This window comes from Camelina sativa, chromosome 20 (assembly GCF_030686135.1).
Source record: "Camelina sativa cultivar CO46 ecotype springtype chromosome 20, ASM3068613v1".
Taxonomy (NCBI): Eukaryota; Viridiplantae; Streptophyta; class Magnoliopsida; order Brassicales; family Brassicaceae; genus Camelina; species Camelina sativa.
The window spans coordinates 7,892,040-7,915,648 of NC_141899.1; the positions used below are offsets into that span (position 1 = coordinate 7,892,040).

At 35.7% G+C, this 23,609-nt stretch overlaps 5 protein-coding genes across 6 annotated transcripts; 3 read left to right on the plus strand and 2 right to left on the minus strand.

Moving 5' to 3' along the window:
- Nucleotides 1–433: 433 nt before the first annotated feature.
- Nucleotides 434–6,277, plus strand: LOC104770021 (uncharacterized). Of its 2 annotated transcripts, none has more exons than XM_010494371.3 (20): nucleotides 434–923; nucleotides 1,043–1,181; nucleotides 1,587–1,918; nucleotides 2,203–2,284; nucleotides 2,368–2,629; nucleotides 2,948–3,006; nucleotides 3,119–3,208; nucleotides 3,344–3,435; nucleotides 3,524–3,622; nucleotides 3,744–3,821; nucleotides 4,019–4,103; nucleotides 4,180–4,238; nucleotides 4,354–4,423; nucleotides 4,561–4,652; nucleotides 4,816–4,878; nucleotides 4,958–5,024; nucleotides 5,161–5,397; nucleotides 5,527–5,643; nucleotides 5,728–5,880; nucleotides 5,964–6,277. In XM_010494371.3, exons 1-20 carry the CDS (start codon nucleotides 529–531, stop codon nucleotides 6,078–6,080), a joined length of 2,688 nt encoding a protein of 895 aa, XP_010492673.1. In that variant the 5' UTR covers nucleotides 434–528; the 3' UTR covers nucleotides 6,081–6,277. The 2 variants fall into 2 exon arrangements, 1 of the variants encoding a protein (XP_010492673.1); XR_015593650.1 differs by having other exon boundaries at nucleotides 475–923; nucleotides 3,330–3,435.
- Nucleotides 6,278–6,565: 288 nt separating this feature from the next.
- LOC104770020 (uncharacterized) lies at nucleotides 6,566–12,048 on the plus strand. The gene is made up of 20 exons (XM_010494370.3): nucleotides 6,566–7,112; nucleotides 7,216–7,354; nucleotides 7,453–7,784; nucleotides 8,061–8,142; nucleotides 8,223–8,484; nucleotides 8,805–8,863; nucleotides 9,000–9,089; nucleotides 9,223–9,314; nucleotides 9,406–9,504; nucleotides 9,622–9,699; nucleotides 9,915–9,999; nucleotides 10,077–10,135; nucleotides 10,251–10,320; nucleotides 10,457–10,548; nucleotides 10,711–10,773; nucleotides 10,856–10,922; nucleotides 11,054–11,248; nucleotides 11,372–11,488; nucleotides 11,568–11,720; nucleotides 11,808–12,048. Exons 1-20 carry the CDS (start codon nucleotides 6,718–6,720, stop codon nucleotides 11,907–11,909), a joined length of 2,631 nt encoding a protein of 876 aa, XP_010492672.2. The 5' UTR covers nucleotides 6,566–6,717; the 3' UTR covers nucleotides 11,910–12,048.
- A 43-nt stretch (nucleotides 12,049–12,091) lies between these two features.
- On the plus strand, nucleotides 12,092–12,695 carry LOC147918587 (uncharacterized). The gene has a single exon (XM_087506045.1). The coding sequence runs from the start codon at nucleotides 12,127–12,129 to the stop codon at nucleotides 12,535–12,537; it is 411 nt and encodes a 136-aa protein (XP_087362171.1). The 5' UTR covers nucleotides 12,092–12,126; the 3' UTR covers nucleotides 12,538–12,695.
- A 57-nt stretch (nucleotides 12,696–12,752) lies between these two features.
- On the minus strand, nucleotides 12,753–15,937 carry LOC104770022 (autophagy protein 5). Its single transcript, XM_010494372.3, has 8 exons — nucleotides 15,707–15,937; nucleotides 15,287–15,411; nucleotides 15,123–15,189; nucleotides 14,653–14,742; nucleotides 14,133–14,220; nucleotides 13,808–13,951; nucleotides 13,388–13,519; nucleotides 12,753–13,207 (listed from the first exon to the last, which is right to left on the minus strand). Exons 1-8 carry the CDS (start codon nucleotides 15,809–15,811, stop codon nucleotides 12,936–12,938), a joined length of 1,023 nt encoding a protein of 340 aa, XP_010492674.2. The 5' UTR covers nucleotides 15,812–15,937; the 3' UTR covers nucleotides 12,753–12,935.
- A 237-nt stretch (nucleotides 15,938–16,174) lies between these two features.
- LOC104770024 (protein REVEILLE 1-like) lies at nucleotides 16,175–19,171 on the minus strand. The gene is made up of 6 exons (XM_010494373.3): nucleotides 18,407–19,171; nucleotides 17,908–18,009; nucleotides 17,712–17,823; nucleotides 17,560–17,621; nucleotides 17,078–17,392; nucleotides 16,175–16,965 (listed from the first exon to the last, which is right to left on the minus strand). The coding sequence occupies exons 1-6, from the start codon at nucleotides 18,437–18,439 to the stop codon at nucleotides 16,411–16,413; spliced, it is 1,179 nt and encodes a 392-aa protein (XP_010492675.1). The 5' UTR covers nucleotides 18,440–19,171; the 3' UTR covers nucleotides 16,175–16,410.
- Nucleotides 19,172–23,609: the final 4,438 nt, after the last annotated feature.

The window sequence follows — 23,609 nt, forward strand, 5'->3', positions numbered from 1 at the left end:
TTAGTTCCCAACTTGAAAACATGAATTATTTAGAAAATTTGTAATATATGCATGACAAAAAAAAAAAAAACCAAACTTGATAAAGATTCTGTAACTCTTGTTTATATATGCATCATGTTTATTTTCTACCTACAAAAAAAATGAGTGACAAAAATACAAAAAGAGAGTTTGTTCAAAAAAAGAAAGAAAAATACAAAAAGAGAAAGGTACATACATCTGTATGTAATATTGTCATATTGATAAAGCTGTTTTGAGAAGGAAAAAAAGAAGTTAAAATCATAATCTTAATCCCATTTCACTACTAATAAATACAGCTTAGCGAGTTAAAATTGTAAAAACTTGGTTTAGTCGGTTCGCATTTTGAGCGTTTTTTTTTTCTCTTTCGCGATAACCAAACCGGATAAGACATTCGAGTCACTATTCTACCGGTTTTGACCGTGAAACGACGACGTTATAACCTGGTCTACAAAAACCTCACAAAACCTCTTTCGTTCGTTCCCGTCACCTCCAGAACCAACCAGTACAACCATGGTCGACGGCGAAGTCGAAATCCTTCGCGGCTACGAGCTCCGTCTCCTCCGTTGCACCGTATCTTTACCACAGTCAGATCTTCCTCTCGAATCCCAACCCGGAACCCATCCACACGAGACTCTTATAAGCTCCCTTCTGTCTTCAATCGAGGCTGGAGACTATCTTGGAGCTTTAGCCTCCGACGCTACTAAGCTAATACTCGGAGATTCTGAGTTCGAACTGGTTGATACGGTTGATTCCGCCGAGAGATTTTACTCTGAGCTTCTCGATAAGGTTGAATCGTTCGTGGTGAACGATTCTTCTGATGAAATCGATAAAGCTCGCCGTGCTGTTCTGGTGATGTGCTTAGCAATCGCATCTGCGTTTTGGTTTACTTGTTGCAATTTGACTGGGTAAGTTACCGAGTTTTAACTCTTCATAACATTTCATGAACTTGCAATGTTCTTCAAATGTTATGGTTATTTGCAAATTCTCATTGAGGCTTTTTGTTTGTTTGTTTTTGAGCTTTTAGGTCGACGGAAGGATCAGCAAAATGTTCAGTACCGTTTAGAGTATCAGAAAGTAAGGATTTGGTTGAATGGGAGAATTGGGCTAAGATTCAGCTCATGTCTGTTGGTTCTGACTTGCTCGGGAAGTTCTCTAATCTCCAGGTACTGAGCTATCTTCGTTCTGCTTATTCAATTCTGTTGTCTTATAAAATTGTTTTTGATTAATCGAGCTGCTTTGTTGTCCGTGTCTTTATTTGAGTTTCTGAGTGAGTGTCGTAACTGTTGTTTGATGTTTATTGGACGTATGATCTTGCTGTTTTTTTGCTTGTCTTATACTAAAATGATCTGGATCTTTCCTGCTCTTTGTTCTGCATTATATACGAGTAAAGCTGGAAGGGGCTAAGCGTATTGTAGGCTTTGCAGCATTCATTTCTGTTTGCTAGTACATGGATTAACTTCTATGTGTGTACATTATATATTAGCAGCTCTCTGAAGTAGTCATGATCTGTCTTTGTTTGTACTAACTAGTGAACTCTATGTAACCCAAACTACTTTCTTTTCCTGCAGCATTTAGTTTTTGCTAGATTGCTGCTGTTAAAGTTGAAAGATTTGTTGTTTGCGACAACTGCAACTGAAACTTTTGAAGTTAGGAGTATTTCATGGTGGCTTGTCAGAGTTTTACTTATTCATCAAAGAGTTCTACACGAGCAATCTTCATCTTTGTTTGAGATGTTGCAAGTTTACATGGCCGAAGCTCTAGACCATTTTGGTGCACTCGAAAAAGTTAAAAGCTATTGGACTACCAAGTTGCTAGAAGATGAAGCTTCATCCATCACGTCAACCATCCATCTGGAAGCATGTGTACTGCAATATATATATGGAAGAATTGATCCTTCTCGGTAAGTTTCCATTGAGATAATATTGTCTTTGCCTACATCTAAGATGTTTATAGTTTTTTGTTCTAGGATAGTGACCAATTACTTTGGTTCCGCCTTATGGTTCCCTTTTTAAGAAAATAATGAGAAGTTTGCGAGTCACGTACTTGCGAAATTGAGCTTGTATAGCACATATGTATATAGTTGTTGCTGCTCTCATTTCAAATAGCCATTACATCCCATTTCATGACCTTTTATCTACTCTCCTGGTTTAGTATATTGGTCTTGATTCAGAGTAAAATTGTTAGGTTGCAGCTTGAAGCTGCTAAATCAGCAGCAGGGATCGAGTTTTCTGTTTCTGGGGCTCTTGGTTTCCGTACTATTCACCAAGTAAGCTCTGAGATATATTATGTTCTGTTATATATATATATATATTCGGCTTTGTTATTCTAAATCCTCTGATCTTGCTATAGGTAGATCCAAAGGCACAGATGGTATTGATAGCCAATACTAGCTCATCAAATGGAGACGTGAGGTTGGCCTCCGAGAAAGCTGATGTTGGACCTTATGAAGCTTGGGGAGGTGATGCACCTGAAGTATATATGACTCCCAAACTAGTGAACAACGAGAGTGAAGCTGGAAAAGAGTCTGTGCCCTTAAAACCAGTTGAACAGGCATTGATTTTGGCTCAGTGCCTTCTAATTGAAAGGGGTAGTCGGCACGATGAGATGCAAAGTAAGTGATCTCAAATTCAAGTGTATTTGCAATGTTTATTTCTCAGAATATTTTTGCTCCATCAAGAGCTTAGGCGGTGGAAAGATAGAGAATATTATTAACGGTTCTGCCTACAGTTAAGTTACTAGGCATTAGTTGTGACTGCAGTTCAAAAAGCTTAAAAAATCTTGTTACGGGGTTGTGAAATAAGCACAAAGATCATGAAGGAGAAGATGCATTTGTCCGCTCTTGCTTCTGTGTCGACTAGTTATGTTCAAGTGAATTTAAACTATGTCTTTTATTTTTATTATATAATCTAATACTTTTCTTTTTCTGCAGGATGGGATATGGCTCCATATATTGAGGCAATTGATTCTCAAAAGTCAACATATTTTGTTGTAAGTTTCAATCTTTCTAGTTAATCAATTACAAAGTGACTGGTTTTGTTTTTCAATTCGTCACAACCTATGCAAGTATTGACTGACTTTTTTGCTTCGGACATGGGATTAGCTACGGTGTTTCTGTGACTTATTACGTGTTCGATGGGAATCAACTCGAGGTCGTACAAAGGGACGCGCCCTGGAAATGATGGATAAATTGGTATGTGTGAACAGTGCTCGCATTATCAATTTTGGTTTCTTTTTCGGATTGTATATCTCCCTGGCTCATACTCTCATTTTGTAGCTTTATTTCACTCTGACCTTTATTATTGCTCTGATAGTTTTCCTTTATCAGGTTGGAGCTATTAACAAGACCGATCCTGGAGTATCAAATCGGGTCCCTTTATGCTATGCAGTCCATCTTCCTACTATTCCTGCGTTGAGAAAGTATGATATTCTATTTATGTTTGTGTATAGATACTTTTCAGGTTTTTCTGCGCTCTTATTCATCGTTCCATTTTGATTTTAACAACAGGGAATACGGTGAGCTTCTGGTGAGTTGCGGTTTGGTTGGGGAAGCAATCACAATATTTGAGAGCCTGGAATTGTGGGATAATCTAATACACTGCTACTGGTATACCTTATATTATATGAAAGCTTCGTTTGTGATGAATTCAGCTTCACCTGTTTTTTTCCATTCCCTCTATGGCTTTCATGTTCTGTTGCAAAACTTATCATGTGATGTGAAATTTCAGCCTCCTGGGAAAGAAATCAGCAGCTGTAGATCTCATCAATGCACGGCTTCTGGAACGGCCAAATGACCCAAGATTATGGTAATCTCTTTGATAGTACCCTTTGTGTGTTTATTTCCTGTTGTTTATAGATCTTAGTTATTAAATGGATGTGAAGTGCCATAATTACTGTATCTGCTTTGAACGGACACTTGATCATATTAAATCTTTGTTTATACTAGAAAGTTATTATCGTATTGGATCACTAAATTAATTTTGATGATAAATATTGATGTCAGGTGTTCACTGGGTGATGTTACGATTAATGATTCCTGTTATGAAAAAGCCCTGGAAGTTTCAAATGATAAGTCAGTTCGTGCTAAGGTAATTTGAGACACAAAACAAAAAATCTTTATGTCTTTTTCCCTTAGTCCATGCCCTAATTATCTTCATCTTGTAGCGGGGTCTTGCTCGCAGCGCATACAATCGGGGTGATTTTGAGAAGTCGAAGATGCTGTGGTATGTTGAACTATTTGGTTCTGTCCTTATTTTTTTCTTAGACGAAAATGGATTTATAAACTTGGCCCTTCAGGCTAATTTATTTATGAGATGTCTCATTTTTCTCGTACTTAAGGGAGGCTGCAATGGCCTTAAATTCTCTGTACCCTGATGGTTGGTTTGCTCTTGGTGCTGCTGCGTTGAAGGTATCTTATTTCATCTTCTCCGATAGTTCAGTAGCAATATGTTTTCACTCCTAATGCCACTAGATAAACAGCATTGAAATTCTTTTCATACTGACTGAGATGGATACTAATTTAACATCTCCTACATGATACCATAGGCCAGGGATGTTCAGAAAGCACTGGATGCATTCACTTTTGCTGTTCAACTTGATCCCGACAATGGAGAGGCTTGGAACAACATTGCTTGTCTGTAAGCATTTCAGTTTCATTATTCTGCTCTGTTTGTGCTGAGAAAATTAATTGTTTTCTTCATACATACCTTACTATCTAACTTCATTACTCATTGCTCACCTACCTTATGTTTCACATTTATAATGGATGATGCTGAATTGTGTAATAATCTGTGAGCGCAGGCATATGATAAAGAAAAGGAGCAAAGAATCATTCATCGCGTTCAAAGAGGCGCTTAAATTCAAGTATCCCTCTATCCTTTACAGTTTGTTACTTGAGCTAAGAAAATCAGAGGAGTAATTGAAAAATATTGTGTATCAACAGGCGAGATAGCTGGCAGATGTGGGAGAATTTCAGTCATGTAGCTATGGATGTGGGAAATATTGATCAGGTAAATGCAGCTATTAACTAAAGATAATTATTCCTACCCTTTTATATAAACCTTAGCTATTAGTTCCCCATATATTTGTTTTTTTAGCTTAGGGGTTAAACAAATTGGTTTCATCTTTGTGTTTTTCCTCTTCCAGGCCTTTGAAGCTATACAACAGATACTGAAAATGAGCAATAACAAGAGGATTGATGTTGTTTTATTGGACCGTATAATGACAGAGTTAGAAAATAGGAATTCAGCATGTAAGTCATCACCATCTTCATGTATTGAAATCGAAGGTTCTTCATATGAATCGACGGAAACACAACCGTGTGCTGCAACACCAGCTGAAACTCAACGCCACCTAGAGTTACTTGGGAAAATTATTCAGCAGGTTAGCAAAACATTTCAACAACTTGTATGGAATCTCTGTATTGTCTCTTTCTATGAGTGATAGTTCTTGGCGTATGCATTTGATATAGCTTTGTACAGTCCTTTATGTGATTATTGCTTGTTTTTATAGATTTGCAAAACAGAAAGTACATCTCAAATCTGGGGATTATATGCAAGATGGAGTAGAATCAAAGGAGATCTTATGGTATGCAGCGAGGCACTGTTAAAACAAGTGCGATCATATCAGGTATCTAATGACTGATGATTACCCGAAGCCACACTTTTTTATCTATGAGCAACATTTGATGATATATCGATATCTCTCTATCAGGGATCAGAAGTGTGGAAAGACAAAGAGCGTTTCAAGAAGTTTGCAAGAGCATCATTGGAACTTTGTAGAGTGTACATGGAGATCTCAGCTTCCACAGGAAGCAAACGAGAACTGTTTAGTGCGGAGATGCATTTGAAGAACACAATCAAACAAGTAAAAATAAAAAATCCCCATAATACTTACTAAGCTTTTTGATGAAAATGAATTAAAATGGCTTGACATGTGCATGTGTATAGGCTACAGAGAGCTTCTCGGACACTGAAGAATTAAAGGAACTTGAAAGTTGCCTTGAGGAGGTGAGAAATGTAATGCAGAAGAAGAGTGAAGAAGAGACTAGAAATACAAAAACATGAAAGAAGAAAAGACTTGTCACCGTCAGCAAAGATTAGCATCATTTTTGTTGTTTGGGTTAAAAAGACATATTGTTGAGATCATCATAACTTAATGCTTCGTTTTTTTTTGCGGTTATACGAGTTTTGAGTTTACGTCTCTGCTTCTGCAAACTTAGTAAGACGATTGAATATCAAATATATAGTTTACCTTTGCACTATGTTGTATCACTTGTATGCAGAACCAAAATCACTAAACAAATATAGACTTGTACAGTAGTAATTAAGGATCACAACTAGTTTAACGATGAAATTCCTGTGATTTGCATTGTGATTCGTGATTCAAATTAATTAAGTTTTTTTTTTTTTTTTTTCCTTTCAAGATACATAAGTAAATACCATATATATTATAAATCTTAATATTTCCAAATATAAATATTTAAAAATCGCACTTGTGTGTACATTTTTTGGGTAAATTTTTAAGAGTTTTCTATTTCCTAACTTTACTTGCCACACCTCTTTCTAATCTCCGTCAGTCAATAAACAAGTCGAAACAAGTCTCTGAGTTTTTATTTCTTCTCTCTCTCCAAAAAACACTAATCACAAAAAACACTCTCTGTCGTTCCCGCCACCTCCCACAGAAGAACAGTACAGTACAACCATGGTAGACGGCGAAATTGAAACCCTTCGCGGTCACGAGCTCCGTCTCATCCGTTGCACCGTCTCTTTACCACCGTTAGATCCTCCTCTCGAAACCCTAGCCGGAACCCATCCGCACGACTCTCTCATAGGCTCCCTTCTGTCTTCAATCGAGGCTGGAGACTATCTCGGAGCTTTATCCTCCGACGCTACTAGGTTAATACTCGGAGATTCCGAGTTGGACCTTGTCGACTCGGTTGATTCCGCCGAGCGAGTTTACTCGGAGATCCTCGAAAAGGTCGAATCGTTCGTGGTGAACGATTCTTCTGATGAATTCGACAAGGCTCGCCGTGCTGTTCTCGTGATGTGCTTAGCTATCGCGTCTACTTTGTGGTTCACTCGGTGCAACTTGACCGGGTAGGTTTACCGAGTTTAACTCTTCATAATATTGAGAAAATTAATTAGGACTCTGGTTTTACAAATTTTCATTGAGGATTTGGTGTTGTTTTTGAGCTGTTAGGTCTACAGAAGGAACAACAAAATGTTCAGTACCGTTTAAAGTATCAGAAACTAAGGAGTTAGTTGAATGGGAGAATTGGGCTAAGATTCAGCTCATGTCTGCTGGTTCTGACTTGCTTGGGAAGTTTTCTAATCTCCAGGTACTACTACTATCTTCGTTCTGTATCTTTCTCACTCTTCATTTCTGTTTTAAATTGTTTGTAGTGAACTCAATGTAACCCAAACTACTTTCCTGCAGCATTTAGTTTTTGCGAGAATGCTGCTGTTAAAGTTGAAAGATTTGTTGTTTGCGACAACTGCAACTGAAATTTTTGAAGTTAGGAGTATTTCATGGTGGCTTGTCAGAGTTTTACTTATTCATCAAAGAGTTCTACACGAGCAATCTTCATCTTTGTTTGAGATGTTGCAAGTTTACATGGCCGAAGCTCTAGACCATTTTGGTGCATTGGAAAAAGTGAAAAGCTATTGGTCTACCAAGTTGGTAGAAGATGAAGCTTCATCCATCACGTCAACCATCCATCTGGAAGCATGTGCACTGCAGTTTATATATAGAAGGATTGACCCTTCTCGGTAAGTTACCGTTGAGATATATGTTTTCTTTGCGTATATATGTTTTTGTCCTAGGATATTGACCATATTACTTTGGTTTCGCCTTATGGTTCTCTTTTTAAGAATATAATGAGAGACTTTTCCCTCATGTAGTTACGAAATTGAGCTTGTATACCACATATGTATATAGTTAGTTGTTGCTGCTCTCATTCCTGACAGCCATTACTTACCATTTCATGACCTTTTTCTACTCTTCTGCTTTAGTATATTGGTCTTGATTCGGAGTAAAATTTTCAGGTTGCAGCTCGAATCTGCTAAATCAGCAGCAGGGATCGAGTTCTCTGTTACCGGGGCTCTTGGATTTCGTACTATACACCAAGTAAGCTATGAGATATTTTCTTTTCTTCTGTTATATATTTTGGCTTTGTTATTCTAAATTTCTCTCTGATCTTGCTATAGATAGATGCAAAGGCACAGATGGTATTGATAGCCAAGACTAGCTCATCCAATGGGGACGTTAGGTTGGCCTCTGAGAAAGCTGATGTTGGACCTTATAAAGCTTTCGAAATTGAACCACCTGCAGTATATATGACTCCCAACTTTGCCAACAACGAGAGTGAAGCTGGCAAAGATTCTGTGCCCTTGAAACCTGTTGAACAGGCATTGATTTTGGCTCAGTGCCTTCTAATTGAAAGGGGTAGTCGGCACGATGAGATGCAAGGTAATTGAATTTGAATGTAAAAAAGTATTTGCAATGTTTATTTCTCAAAATTGGTATGCATCATGGTGGAAAGATAGAGAATATTTTTCAACGATTCTGCCTACAATTAAGTTACTAGGCATTAGTTGTGACTGCAATTCAAAAAGCTTGGAGATTCTCGTTACGGCATTACCAAAACTACAGAGATTCTTGCAGGAGAAGATGCAATTGTCTGCTCTTGCTTCTGTGTCGACTAGTTTTACTCACTTGTGTTAAACTGAATTAAACCATGTCCTTTATTTATTATTATTATATAATCTAATACTTTTCTTTTCCTGCAGGGTGGGATATGGCTCCATATATTGAGGCAATTGATGCTCAAAAATCAACATATTTTGCTGTAAGTTTCACTCTTTCAGTTAATTAAAGTGACTGAATTTAAATGTTGATATATGGAGCTGTTCGTTTTTCATTTTGTCACAACCTATGCAAGTAAAAACAAACTGACTGACTTTTGTTCTTCGGACATGGAATAGCTACGGTGTTTCTGTGACTTATTACGTGTTCGATGGGAATCAACTCGAAGCCGTACAAAGGGACGCGCCCTGGAGATGATGGATAAGCTGGTATATGTTAACAGTTCTTGTATTATCAATTTGGTTTTCTTATTGGATTGTATATCTCTCTAGCACGACACTCATTTTGTAGCATTATTTCATTCTTTCCTTTGTTGTAGCTCTGATAGTTTTCCTATATCAGGTTGGAGCTATTAACAAGAGCGATCCTGGAGTATCAAATCGGATCCCTTTATGCTATGCAGTCCTTCTTCCTACTATTCCTGCTTTGAGAAAGTGTGATATACTACTGTTTATATGCCTGTATTGATACTTTTCAGGTTTTTCTGCGCTCTTATTCATCGTTCCATTTTGATTTTAACAACAGGGAATACGGTGAGCTTCTGGTGAGTTGCGGTTTGGTTGGGGAAGCAATCACAATATTTGAGAGCCTGGAAATGTGGGATGATCTAATACACTGCTACTGGTAAACTTAAATATGAATACTGCCTTTGTGATGAATTCAGCTTTGCTTGTTTTCTCCTTATCCCACTATGGCTTTCATGTACTGGTGCAAAACTTATTATGTGCTGTGAAATTTCAGCCTCCTGGGAAAGAAATCAGCAGCTGTAGATCTCATCAATGCACGGCTTCGTGAACGGCCAAATGACCCGAAATTATGGTAATCTATTCTCTGATAGTACTCTTAGTCTTGTTCTTTTCCTGTTGTTTATATATATCTTAATTGTTAAATGGCTGTGAGATGCCATAATTACCTGCTTTGGATGTACTCTTAATCATTTAATGTGCGGATATATCTTTAATCTTTGTTTCTACTAAGAAAGGTATCATCGTATCGTAACATTAAGTAAAGTTGATGATAAATATTGGTTTCAGGTGTACACTGGGTGATGTTACTTTCAATGATTCCTGTTATGAAAAAGCCTTGGAAGTTTCAAATGATAAGTCAGTTCGTGCTAAGGTAGTTTGAGATACAGAGAAAAATCTTTTATTTCCATCTCTCTTAGACCATGCTCTAATTGTATCTCCATCTTGTAGCGGGCTCTTGCTCACAACGCATACAGTCGGCGTGATTTTAAGAAGTCAAAGATACTGTGGTATGTTGAACAATTTGGTTCTTTCCTTTTTTTTTTTTTTTCTTCTCTAAAACGGAAATGGCCGTAATATTGTGATGTCACTTGAGATACGTCTCATTTTTTTCTCGTTCTTTAGGGAGGCTGCAATGGCCGTAAATTCTCTGTATCCAGATGGTTGGTTTTATCTTGGTAAGGCGGCGATTAAGGTATCTTACTTCATCTTCTCCAATAGCTTAGTAGCAATGTATTTCCACTCCAAATGTAATTAAATAAAGAACATTGGAATTCTTGTCATGCTGACTGAGAGGTATACTTATTTAACATCCCTACATGATACCACAGGTCCCTGATGTTGAGAAAGCACTGGATGCATTCACTTTTGCTGTTCAACTTGATCCTGACAACTGGAGGGCTTGGAACAACATTGCTTGTCTGTAAGCATATTTCAGTTACACATTTCAAATAAATTGCTCAGAAAATTAATTGTTTTCTTCACGCATGCCTCTCTTACTATTAACTTCGCGACTCACTGCTCACCTAGTTTATTTATATATTTTTTTTTCATTTACTGAATATGTAATATTTTATGGGCACAGGCTTAAAATAAAGGGAAAGATCAAAGAATCTTTCATTGCATACAAAGAAGTGCTTAAATTAAAGTATCTCTCTCTATCCTTTACCGTCTGTTACTTTAGCTAAGGAAATCAGAATTAGGAATTGAAAAATATTGTGTATCAACAGCCGAAACAACTGGGAGCTGTGGAAGATTTTCAGCCATGTAGCTATGGATGTGGGAAATACTGATCAGGTAAATGCCAGCTATTGACTTACTATACCCTTGTATAAAAGTCTTAGCTATTAGTTTCCTGTATATTTTGTTTCTGTTTTAGCTTACAAACTAAACGAGTTGGTTTCATCTTTGTGCTTTTTCTCTACCAGGCCTTTGAAGCTATGCAACAGTTAATGAGATTGACCAAAAACAAGTGGATTGACGCTGTTTTATTGGACCGCATGATGACAGAATTGGAAAATAGGAATTTATCATGCAAGTCATCAATGTCATTGACTGAAATCGATGCTTCAACAAAGACTGAACAACTCTACATAGAGTTGTTTGGGACAATTATTCAGCAGGTTGGCAAAAATATTTCAACGACTTTCACATCCTCCTTTTTTATATATTTTATTGATTCAATTTCGTTTTGTTGCGTTTGATATGGGTTTTGTATTGTCTTTACGTGTTTCTCTCTTCTATAGGTTGTCAAAGTAGAAAGTACACCTGAAAACTGGGAATTATATGCAAGATGGAGTAGAATCAAAGGAAATCTTACGGCATGCAGCGAGGCACTATTAAAAAAAGTGCGATCATATCAGGTATTGATTGTTAGAGTAATCAAAGCCACTCTTTTTATATATGAAAAGTATTTGACGACATATATCCATATGCTCTCAGGGATCAGAAGTGTGGAATGACAAAGAGCGTTTCAAGAAGTTTGCAAGAGCGTCACTGGAACTTTGTAGAGTGTACATGGAGATCTCAGCTTCCACAGGAAGCAAACGAGAACTGTTGAGTGCGGAGATGCATTTGAAGAGCACAATCAAACAAGTAATAAACTAAACTTAATCCCCACAATACTTACTAAGCTTTTTGATGAGAATGAATTAAAATGGCTTGACATGTGCATGTGTGTAGGCTACAGTGAGTTTCTCGGACACTGAAGAATTAAAGGAACTTGAAAGTTGCCTTGGGGAGGTGAGAAATGTAATGCAGAAGAAGAGTGAAGAAGAGACTTAAAAATACAAAAACATGAAAGAAGAAAAGACTTGTCATTGTCAGCATAGATTAATTAGAAGATGTCGTGCCGTTTCGACTTTTAGAAGATAAAAAAATGTGCGCCGTTTATTTCTGGTAATATAAGAAATCAATTCTGACACGACAACGGAAATAGAATAAAAGAGAGGACCAAAAAAAAAAAACCTTAAATATTTTGTGATCTGTGCGTAGCCATCATATGGTTGTTGCGTCTCTTCATCATCATCTCCATCCTCGAATCTCGATCGCCACATCACCGGTTTCTAGCCTTCACGATGTGCCTTTGAGCATGAGATTTGGATTGACGCGACTTCTCCCTTTGAAACGATCTTTCCCCAATTATTCAATCACTTCCCGAGAACTGCCGAAATCGCCGGTGACCATGGCGACCACCGAGACCGACAATCTTGTAACGGAGGAGACTGATAAGAAGAATAAGGAGGATAACAAGAAGAAGGAGGAGGAGGAGGTTTCGGTTCCTCCACCGCCGGAGAAACCAGAGCCTGGCGATTGTTGCGGTAGCGGCTGTGTCCGATGCGTTTGGGATGTCTATTACGAAGAGCTCGAAGATTACAACAACACGCTTTCTGGACTTACTAAATCCAATTGAGTGAAAAATTGCTTCTGAATTTTTTCTCGCATTGTTTTGTTTCTGCAAACAAAAAATTAAAACAATGATTTGTCTATGTCCATCTGTCTCAGTGCTTTTGTTTTAACCAACATTTTGGATCTCTCTATGAAGTTGAGCTCATGCTTCTTACTTGTGAACAGACGAATTCAAATTTGCCCAGAGAGAAAAATCGTTTAAGTAAAAGAACCAACGAGTCAATCAAATATTTCTAATCTTTCTACCTTTTCTTTTCTTTCTTAGTGTATTCTGAGTTCTGGTTCCTTCAGAAAGTAGCTGTATATAAACAAATCATTGATTCTTTTGGCTTTTGCAAGACCGAACGAGAAAACAAGTTTTTGATCAACTAACAGATGTAACTGCCGAGAACCTCCTTACTTTCACCTTTGAGGAGCTTTCACAAGAACAGAGATATGGAGATAGAATTCTGGGTTCATCAAGTTATTTACCACCCACGAAAACGGTATCTCTAGTTTCATTTCTATCCCTTGGATCCTTGCCAATTTGATTTCACCCATCTCCCCCAGCAACCCATCTGCTTCTTCTGTATTATCATCATCCCTGCTTCTTTCTTCTCCACTCGTTTGAGCTCTGTCTCCAATGAACTCTGGGAGGAGACTTTCAATGGCGTTGCGTAAGGTAAAGCATTTCCCTGTTAAACGGTGGAACAAATCAGTTAGTATCTCACAAAGTAGAGATTCAACAACAGTTGGATTCACTCTGCATAGAAGCTATTGACTGAAAAGCCATATACCAGAAAAGCCAATCTCAACCAATCTCTTTTCAAAGAAGATTATATGAAGAATGTGAATCTTTAAGGTGATTATCTTACCTTCTTCTCTGAGGAACTCAACAGGGCGATTTAGGTAGGAGATGTCATCCCATGTATCGATCTCAGGTACATCTTCAAGATTCTTGAAATCTTGATTTATACTCCGAACATATAACCGAACAGGAATTCTTGCTGAGAAAAAAAGATTATTAAGAATCAGGAAAAAGGTGAATGCACAAGAACAATGAGGACACTATTACTTTGTATCATGTTAGCCAACACTGAAATAATAGATGCACCAATTTATGAGGGGTCACTATTAAGTTGTTGCTGTTTAGAGGATTAATCAGAAGACCGAAAACTACTATTGACTGTTTCTAACTAGGATAAATATGGCACTCCCAATTGAAACCACTTTTCCAAATATGAGAAAATTTTGCTAAGGTGTAACTTCCTCAGCTGAGTATATAGTTGGCAAACCTGTCTTAACTTGTCCAGCAACATCCGTCTCAGTCACACCTTGTCGAGATTGTGGAGATGACAAGCTTGCTTTTCTTGAAAAATCATCTTCGATAGTTGCCATTTTAAGCTTGGGTGATAATTTCGTGTAGGCATCAAGATCACCTGCCAAACCATTGGTTTTCAGACTCGATACTAACTCAAAAGGTCATATATCCGAAGGTTATACCACGATTGATGCGAATAGTGGCGCTGACAATGCTGAACGCAAAAGTAGTGTGTAACAAAAATGATAATGGATTTGTGACTGCTAGTATATTATATGTCTAACATCGACCATTCGTACCATTCATGACAGAGGTCCATAGATCCTCTTGATCACTCTGAGACATATTCATAACATTCTTGCAATTTCCATTGATGATGTACTGTGCCTGCAGGATAAGTGGATAATTTCAACATGTCATAACTTCTTATCATTTACCGTTTGCTAACTTAGGGCAGGAGTAAAGCATTGTTAAAATATAACATAAGAGAAGCCTATGGCTAAAACATTAGGTAACGACAAACCACTTGCAGCATACTTAACAAAACTATTAGCGGTCATTACCAGCTACACCAATACAGTCTATGAGATTTTATAACCCTTTGAACTTATCATAGACACCATGCATGGCTGTAAATGTCTAGGTGTTCTCTAACATTGATAGTACATCATCAAGATGTGGAAGGAAATCACACACATAGAGCAAAACAAATAACTCACAGTTTTACGATGAGAAATCCAATGAAACAGTGTACATAGTCCATATGCAATTAACGTTTCTATGTCATCAATGACCTCTTTTAAAGAAATCTTCACTAACCTCTTTTAAAGAATTAACAAAGTTCCATTTTACAGAATCTTCTCCTTCACAGGGTATCAGTATGTTGCTAGGATATCCTCTAAAGTGTACCTACAAACAAGAATTTCTGAAAAGCTCAAGAACTGCAAAGACAAAAGAGACTAAGGTTTGTGCATCTTGCTAGTCAAGAGAGACTGATGAAAGATTCCACTAACAACATACTGTGACTGTTATGCTCATACTGGTTCCCCAAAAAATGGGCTTTACTTGTACTAAAAAAAAACTAAAAGTTGTGCCTTTCTGTGGTTAAGTAAATGGGGATGCAGACTAAGAGAATGACAATGTGGATCACTGGTTTTTTTTCCTCCTACGTTTAGATTACAAGAATAGTCTTCCCTCAACCTCACTCAAGATGCTTAACACAATACACTAAGCCCATCTCTCAAACATAAGCTAATGAATTTGAGAGGAAAGAAAGAAAAAAAAATCACCGTGAGATTCCAAGGTCGTTCTGGTTCTGCGCATAGGAGATCGAAAAGAACGCCTGTTGGTATATACCTGCAAACCAAAAGAAGAAGATTGTCACACTGTCACATAAAACATATCAAACAGTTATAAATTCACAGTTATAACAGAGAGATGAACAGTGACGTACCATTTTAAAGGAACTCCTTTGTAATCGAACCAGATTGAATCTTCACCAGGAGGAAGTGAATCCTTGAAATAAGGCTTTATAAGAGGAATCAACAGCGGCAAATATCCTATTCTTGGTGCTAACACCTGATCAAATGCGATCGCACGAGAAAACAAAAAACAAACTCATAAGCGTGCTCTTAACATTGGAGTTACACACGATTCAACTGCTCGTTTCAAGCAGAGAGTAACAATTTGATAATCGAAATCGGATTTTGATTCAAGACGAAAAGAAAAGAAAAGCCCTAAAAGAACCCAGAATTCAATCATGATCCAAACAAACACAAGAGATATGCACCATCGATTTTAAAAACCAGACCATCAAAAAAAAAAAAAAAAAAAAAAAAAGCTAGAGGTATCGAGGAGAAGAGTGATTGATTACAAGAGCAGGAGGAGGAGCAGGGTGAGAAGCAACGTCGGATTTGTGGAGATGAATCTGCAGAGGAATTGCTCCTTCCCATACATACTTGACCGCTTCATTCGCCATTCTCTCTTCTCTTCCTTACTCCGTCTTCCCCGTCACAGCACCCTCCACGCTTTCACGTTTGAAGAATCAAAACGACGCTGTTTCTTGTGACGTCCACTTTATGTTAATGTGCCAAGGGTGTTAACCGGTCTGATTTGGTTTTGGTAAGTTGGTTTAATAAATGTTGAACAAATTTCGGGTTAGAGTTGGTTTCTGAATCGGTTCGCTAATTTGCTTGGCACACCAGTAACTGTAACTAACACTACTGTTGTTTTCTATTTCTTTCAGATTCTGTAACCACCTCACCAGTTTTATCTTTGCCTTCAATTGGAAGCAAACTCTTCACCAAACCAATTAAATCCCCTAATCTAATCGGAGATACTGTAAGAGAAACCATCTCGTAATCATTTAACTATATGGAAAAAAATTGTACAAAGAGAGTTTTACAGTTACAAATTTTGCTGAAGTTTTAGCCTAAAGAACAACAAACATCTCGAACAAAACAATGAAAACAACAACAACAACAACAACAACAAAAGGCTTTGGTGAACATTTTAGAAAGGTTGAATGAATATATTAAGTTTAATGTCTCTTCTTCTGGGGGTACCTGAGAAAATGTGTTATAAGTGGAGATGAATCTCTTGTTTTTCTTGTTCCTCTTCTTCTATCATCATCTTTCTCTTCTTGTACGGACCAAATCCTCTTGCATTTGACTCTGAGTTTGCTCTTCTCAGCTCAGAAAATGCAGACCTCTCGCTAGGTTTAAACTCCCATTGACATACCATTGTTTCGGGTTCTGAGGTCTTGTCCGTGTGTCCTGTATCATCTACCGAACCAGAGTTTGATCCAGTCGATGATCCTTCGTTTTGTACAGCCTTTCCTGAATCTAAACATCTATTCTCCACATCTTCTTGCTTAAGAGGTACTTGTATCCAGCAGCTCGAGAGCTCTTCTTGTCCGTTTTTTATTATGGGTAATGTTTTGGATGATGAGAGTTTCCGTGGTAATGGCTGAATTGGGGATTTACAATAAGTTGAAGTTGTCAGAGAAGAGGACATGCCTGAATCAGATACCAAAACTGTCTTCCCAAAGAGTTTAATAAGGCTTTGTTTCGTTGGTTCCTTGACTGAGCTCTCTGTGTTTAAGAGTCTCTCTCTAGGAAACAACTCCAGCTTCTGTCAAATTGATCAAACCAAGGATGTTAAGAATTAAGCATCTAAGAGTCGGCATTGTTGTTAAATCGAGTGAGTATAAATTTGCAGGTGGGTTTTCGTTTTTGTCAAGTACCAGAGTCTCATGCTCTTCAGGTGCATTTGCAGTAGTTGTAAGAGTAGCTGGTGGTGATGCAGAAGAAACTGGGGACAAGCTTCGATTTGGTGAACTTGAATCAAGGGAACCCAAGGCTTCTGATCCAACAGTAGACAACACAGAGGTTGGAGATCGGTTGTCTCGTTCTGAGGGAGAAACTGATCTACTTGTTCCATCTGCTTCGTTCCCAAGCTTACGTGGGTAAGGATGCGCTGGTTTTCTCTTGGGACGAGGAGGTGGTATCACAATTGGCTCCACTGAGCTCCCATCACCTCCAGTTGCTTCTCGAGCAACCTGTGTGAATACAATAGAATAGAGAAGAGTCAGCAAACAAGTCTCCAAACAATGTATATGTACAATGATCACTTGTTAAAACAGTACTTAGGTTTGCTATTGAGGTTATACTGATACTTTCTGTGAACAAGGGTAAAAGATACTATATAGCATATAAGTGTATAAACCTTAGAGAAAAACTTCTGAGCATGGCTTCGAATCTGAACTGCAGTCTTTGAGCCCACATGTTCTATAAGTGAAACAAACATATATTTGAGGGTTCAGGTTCTTGTATAGGTCATAACACACAGTAGCAAGTGATATAAGTAAAATATTTTACCTTCAATTCTTCTCCATGCTCGTCCGTATAATTTCAAGGCTTCAACAAACTTCTTGTGTTCTTCATCTGTCCACCTCTCTCTTTCTTTTGTTATCGTATATGGTTTCCGTATCTAAAACATGAAAAGATGAAATTGAGCGAAAGATGTTCACTTTTTTACATAACAATATTGACATTGATGTTAAAAAGAACAAACCTTGGGTGCATAGTCGTTTCCACCAAAACTTTTGTCATTGAATTGAATCTGCTTGTCTGCAGTTTCCTCCTCAACTCTATTCCTCAAAGGAGCTTTGGCACTCTGAAACCATCACCAAGCAAAAGAAGGACTTTAGGAGACATCATCTTATCCCCTCACAACATAAACGCAATTTATGTCCTTTTAAAACAAAAGTGGCATTGGACCATTTACTTTCTTAATCAGTTTCTCAATGTACATTCTCTCATTCACAAAATCCCAAAAACTTAAATTGTATTTACAGATCCTAATTACGTTTACAGAAAAAAACAAATTGGCTTTGTTTCTTAACAACCCAACCCTGCAAGTTCTCAACACAGTCGATTACATCTTTAAGAGTCTGCAAATGAATTATACACCGAACATGCTAAACTCAAATTTAGAAGCTTTCTTCTAAACTCTTAGATTCATTACCTAAACTAGAGAACATTTGAATTCAGGAAAAGATAAAAGAACAGACCTGAACATTCGCAGTCAACGGAGACGACGCCATAGCTTCCCGGATTAAGATCTTGCCGGAGGGGAAACAAAACAAAACTCAAAGGTATGGATCGAAGAAAAGGTAAACGAATCTGGAGTTCAAAAATCAGCTTAATTTCCTCTGTTCTCCGTCTGGTTCAATAGATCCCATAAAATTAATAAGATTTATTTCAGCTCCCAGATTACACAACGACAAAACAGATTTGCTTCTGAAATCAGAACCAATCCAAAGCTTCCACCTTTCGGGAAAGAAAAAACTCCAGTAAACCGGAGATTTGTTGGGTTCGGTAAAAGAAAAACAGAACAACTCTTTGGGGCAGAGAGAAAGAGAAGAAGAATATCAGAAATGGAACTCTCAAAGACTCTCTAAAGCTCGCCGGAGTTGAGAAAAAAAGGATAAGGCTTTCGACGGTTCTGATTCGCCGGAAGAACAAAAGCAGAGAGAAAGAGAGAAGAAGAAGAAGAAGAAGAAGAAGAAGAAGAAGAAGAAGAAGAAGGTGGAGCTTTGGCCTTTGGGGGTGGGTCTGTGGGAGGAGGGAAGAAGAAGAAGAACAAGGAAGGGGGTGAGAAAATAGGAAGACAAAAAGGGTAGAGGGGTTGCCACGTCAGCTTCTGGTATGTGCGCTTTTTTCATTTTTTTTTTTAAAAACATTTTAATTTAAATTTTTTATTGGTATTTCCATGGAACGCTCGAGAAAACAGATTAAATCTTGTGGCTCAAGTTCAATGACCACCATTTCCACGTGTCCAGCTTCTTCTTTTTTTTTTCTTTCTTTTTATAATAACAAAACTTGTAGATTTATTATCGTTTTGTCTCTCATATTAATTCTTTTTAAATGAATCTACTTGTTTTAAATACAGCTAAATTTGCTGCAGAAAGTTTGAATTCTCATACTTTTTCTTTCCTTTTTTTTTTACATCATTCTTTTATGTTTATGAAATAATGAATTATGTAAATATTGTTAAGATATGTCTAAGAAATATTAATATTGTTTTTGTGTAAACAAAAAAAGAAAAAAAAAAGGATTTTGCTGGACGGAGAAATGTGAGCCACCAGAAAGGCAAAAAAATAAGAAGCCTACTTGCGAGAGTATGTTTTTTTTGTTTTTTACTCGCTAATCGCTATTATCTCTCTTGCTTTTCTTCCTTCACTAAAAAAATAGTTTTTTTTTTTTTTATCATGGATAAATAGTTTATTTTCGTTATCAATTTGATAGCTACATATTTTTTATAGATCAAATTACTCTATCGGATTATTGAATTAGAATACTTTCTATTTTGATTTTCTATATCATGATCCATCAAAAATCTATATTAAGATTTTAGAAATACATTTTACGTTATACTTTTTTTTTAACCTCACGTTATATCTTTACAGTTATATTTAATCTCTCAGTGGAGGGACGGTCATTTACTCAACGATAACCGAATTTCTTGATTTTGATTGCCCAGGATGGTGACTACAGCTGGATTTGCGAGAGTATATATATATTTTTTACTCGCTATTATCTCTCTTGCTCTTATTCATTCATTAAGGAAATAGTTTGTTTTTATCATAGATAAATAGTTTATTTTCTTTACCAATTTGATAGCTACATATTTTTTATGGATCAAATTACTCTATCGGATTATTAAATTAGAATTCTTTCTATTTTGATTCTCCATATCCTGATCCATCAAAAATCTATATTAAGATTTTTGAAATATATTTTGCATTATACCTTTATAGTTATATTTATTTAAATATTTGTTTATAATATTAATTTTTACAAAATTGGACACAATTTGATATTCAAAATATGATAAATTGACTAAATCAATTAAGTTTATTCTCATCAAATCGATAATATATATAAGTTTCCTAAAATCACTCTAAATCTCTCTTCTAAATCAATAAAATTACTAAAATAAACAATTATCATAAATGTGCAAATGTTTTTTTTTAACTAGCTACTATCTTCTTAAAAATTTGACTACATTCAAAAATAAAAAAAACTATTCAAATTCTCATAAACAAACATAGTATATAACCTAAATTATAAATAATTTGAAATATAGACCCGCGGTGTACTGTAAGTTAAAATCTAGTAAAATATGTAAAATTTTAACAAATCTAAAACTGATAAATTTATTTTCGTAGCTGCATATAAAAATAAGTGTTTTTAGTGATTTGATGTAGTCTTTTATTATTATAGGTAAGTTTTACACATATTTTAAAATTTTATATATGAGAATAAAACAGTAATAGATATCCTAACTAAAATTCAATTACTCAATCTAAATCCAAATATGAATCAGAAAATTCGTAAGGTTTGATTTGAGTCAGATCAGATTCTATATATTTTTTCCAATAGCAAACATAGTCAATCCATTTTTTTTTTGTGAGGCTCTAATATTCTTTCTCCATTCTTCTCTTCATGAACATTTTTTTAGTAAATTATTTATAAAATCAGAACTATAACAACATCAAAATTCAGATAATTTTTTAGTATTTTTTGTCTAAACATATTTTTAACAAGTAACATAAATTTTTATTTATAAAATACGGTCTAAAAATGAGCTATCCCATTTTTGGCTCGTTGATTTTTGTGTTAACAAGCTTTTTAAATTTGAAAGAAAACTGTACATATTTTGTTAACGAGTTGAAACGATTTTGAGTCCCAATATAATCCACAGTAAAAAAATGAGATACAAACTCATATAAGGGAAAGTCCAAAATCTAAGTAAAAATAAGACGAGATTTTTTTTTTTGTCTTTGTATTATATTTTACGAAAAAAAAACGAAAGTATTAAGTTAAATATCTTATGCATCTAAATAAATTAAAAAGCCTAGTGGGGTTCAATCTATAACGTAAGCCTAGATATATTTTACACACACCATAAATTATGATATAATACAGATACGTATCTATGATATTATATAATTAGTTTCAACTTTTTATAATTAACAATATGTTTATCCATCATCTAGGTCGTCATCAATATTTCATAAACGTGTAGATAATCTATTAAATCATGGTTAAGCACATAAGATAAGAACAAAATTGTAAACAATTATAAATTGCAAAATCATATTTGGGTGGAAGCGAAAGTTAATTAAACTTTAATCTAAAATTAATGAATTTGAGTGCACTTTTGTCCATGTCACTGATTCTTATTTTAAGCCGTCTGTTCTACAGAAGATGGACATGTGGAAGGAAATGGAAGAAGGATTTAAGCCACTCATTATTTTTTCTTTTCTTTTTTTTTTCATTGGTTTTATACAAAAATTTCTGGGCCACATATTTTTGCTTCTCGTTCTGCCTTAGGGTTTGAAAGATCAGAAAGTTGATTGTTGTGTGGCTGCTGTCTACTTAAAAGCATTTTTTGGTTTTATTTTCCCGTCTCTGGTAAATTAAGAAGTATAATACGATAATTTTCTAATGCAACAAAATCCAAAGCCTGTAGTGGGAACCACAGTTATCTAAATGTGACAATCATCAGTGAGAACTGAGAAGGACTCATTTATCTAAATATGACATTCATAATCAGTGAGAACTGAGCAGCGAAGGACTCATTTACATCTAATATGACAATCACCACTGAGAAAAGCTTAATTAGTCGCCTAGCTCTTGTAGCTCGAGTGGTCAGCGACGGTACTAACAGTGCAACGCATGACAAGTTCGATGTTCGGGCAAGGCACAGAGAGAGACAAAGAGACCAAACACAAAAAAAAAAAAAAAAACTTAATTAGTCGTTTGAGGAGTTTTTGGCTTTGCTAAAGAAGGTTAGGCTTGGCGGTGCTGGAAGTTAGGTTCTGGTCTACTGGATAGTGTGAAGTGACACGTGATGATAGCCATAGTGACATTTTTCCTTTTCTTCACGACCATACATTTCATTTTTCCGGCCACGTATGTAATTCTTTTGAGATGAAAAACGCATACTTGAATTTGTTTTAATGAAGGGGGTGTATTCAAACCATGATTTTGGAGAATTTGATGGGATTTAAGAAATTTAGAATTTTGATAGATTTTAGGGAAGTTCATATGATTTTCTGTAAAATTCTTTCAAATCCCACCTAAAACCATGAGATTTGGATTTCTGTATTTTTAACTAAACAAATCCTACAAAATCCTCCAGAATCCTAAAAATTATTAAAATCCTAATCCACAAAACTGTTTTGAATAACACTAGATTTTAAAGTAGATTTTTAAATCACCAGTTCAATAACAGTGGATTTTAATAGACTTTTTAAAATCCATGATTGAATAACATAGAATTTGTAAATTTCACACAAATCACTTAAAATGTCAAGTTGAATACACCCCCCCCCCCCCCCCCCCGAAGTTTGTTTTTTTTTCTATTTTTCCTTTTTTATTATTATTATAAATGAAGCTACGTTTGTAATCTCAAATTTGTAAACATTTACAAAACATGTTATTCGTTTATTCTCAAAATAATTAAATGTGAATGTAACTTTAATTCATAAACATTTAATTTACAGGACATGTTGTAATCATTTATTGCAAATATATTTATATTAAGATGTATATATCAATGTCGGTGCAACATACTCCCTCTCTCTCACAAAAATTGATATTTTGGGATATATTTTTGTCCCACAAAGATTGATGTTTTGCAAATTTCAAGAAGTAATCATTTAAAATATTAAAATTTTTGAATTGTTATTGGTTTATATTTTCTCTCTCTACCAAAAAGTAATTATAAATTAATTAACAAATAAAAACTAAAATTTTTTTTAATATGTGTGAAAGTCTCAAAACATCAATCTTCATGAAATAGAGGGAGTATTTGTTTGGACGATAAGCATTCAACTAGAATTAAAGTATTAGATTATGACTCGTAGCCCGAATAAATATTGCGTTTAAGGTTTGAAATTCGAAATTTATATTTAAAAAGTAAATGATGCTATTATAGTAGAAAAATACATTTATATATCTTATTATAATCATCCATTGCAAATATTTTTACACTAAGATGTAAAAATCGGTGTCGATGTCCGTGTAACATATTTGTTTGGACAATAAGCATTCAAGGATTGTGATTTGAAAGTGTTGATCATTTGTAAAAATAACCACAAGATACTATTGTTTTCCCATAACTAGAATAGAATTTGTTGGTCAACTGAAATTACCACAGGTGTCCAAGTACATTGAAAAGGTGACTTTGGTTTGAGTAGGAAA

Coding starts and splice junctions, on each gene's coding strand:
- LOC104770021 (XM_010494371.3), top strand. CDS start 529: ATGGTCGACGGCGAAGTCGAAATCCTTCGCGGCTACGAGCTCCGTCTC. Junction 2,630..2,947: donor TCGGCACGATGAGATGCAAA/GTAAGTGATCTC, acceptor CTTTTTCTGCAG/GATGGGATATGGCTCCATAT. Junction 4,239..4,353: donor GAGAAGTCGAAGATGCTGTG/GTATGTTGAACT, acceptor CTCGTACTTAAG/GGAGGCTGCAATGGCCTTAA.
- LOC104770020 (XM_010494370.3), top strand. CDS start 6,718: ATGGTAGACGGCGAAATTGAAACCCTTCGCGGTCACGAGCTCCGTCTC. Junction 10,321..10,456: donor TTGGTAAGGCGGCGATTAAG/GTATCTTACTTC, acceptor ATGATACCACAG/GTCCCTGATGTTGAGAAAGC. Junction 10,549..10,710: donor TGGAACAACATTGCTTGTCT/GTAAGCATATTT, acceptor TTATGGGCACAG/GCTTAAAATAAAGGGAAAGA.
- LOC147918587 (XM_087506045.1), top strand. CDS start 12,127: ATGGTTGTTGCGTCTCTTCATCATCATCTCCATCCTCGAATCTCGATC.
- LOC104770022 (XM_010494372.3), bottom strand. CDS start 15,811: ATGGCGAATGAAGCGGTCAAGTATGTATGGGAAGGAGCAATTCCTCTG. Junction 13,520..13,807: donor TGCTGGACAAGTTAAGACAG/GTTTGCCAACTA, acceptor TTTTTTTCTCAG/CAAGAATTCCTGTTCGGTTA. Junction 13,208..13,387: donor TGAGTTCCTCAGAGAAGAAG/GTAAGATAATCA, acceptor ACCGTTTAACAG/GGAAATGCTTTACCTTACGC.
- LOC104770024 (XM_010494373.3), bottom strand. CDS start 18,439: ATGGCGTCGTCTCCGTTGACTGCGAATGTTCAG. Junction 17,824..17,907: donor GAAACGACTATGCACCCAAG/GTTTGTTCTTTT, acceptor TTCATGTTTTAG/ATACGGAAACCATATACGAT. Junction 17,622..17,711: donor AGCATGGAGAAGAATTGAAG/GTAAAATATTTT, acceptor TTTCACTTATAG/AACATGTGGGCTCAAAGACT.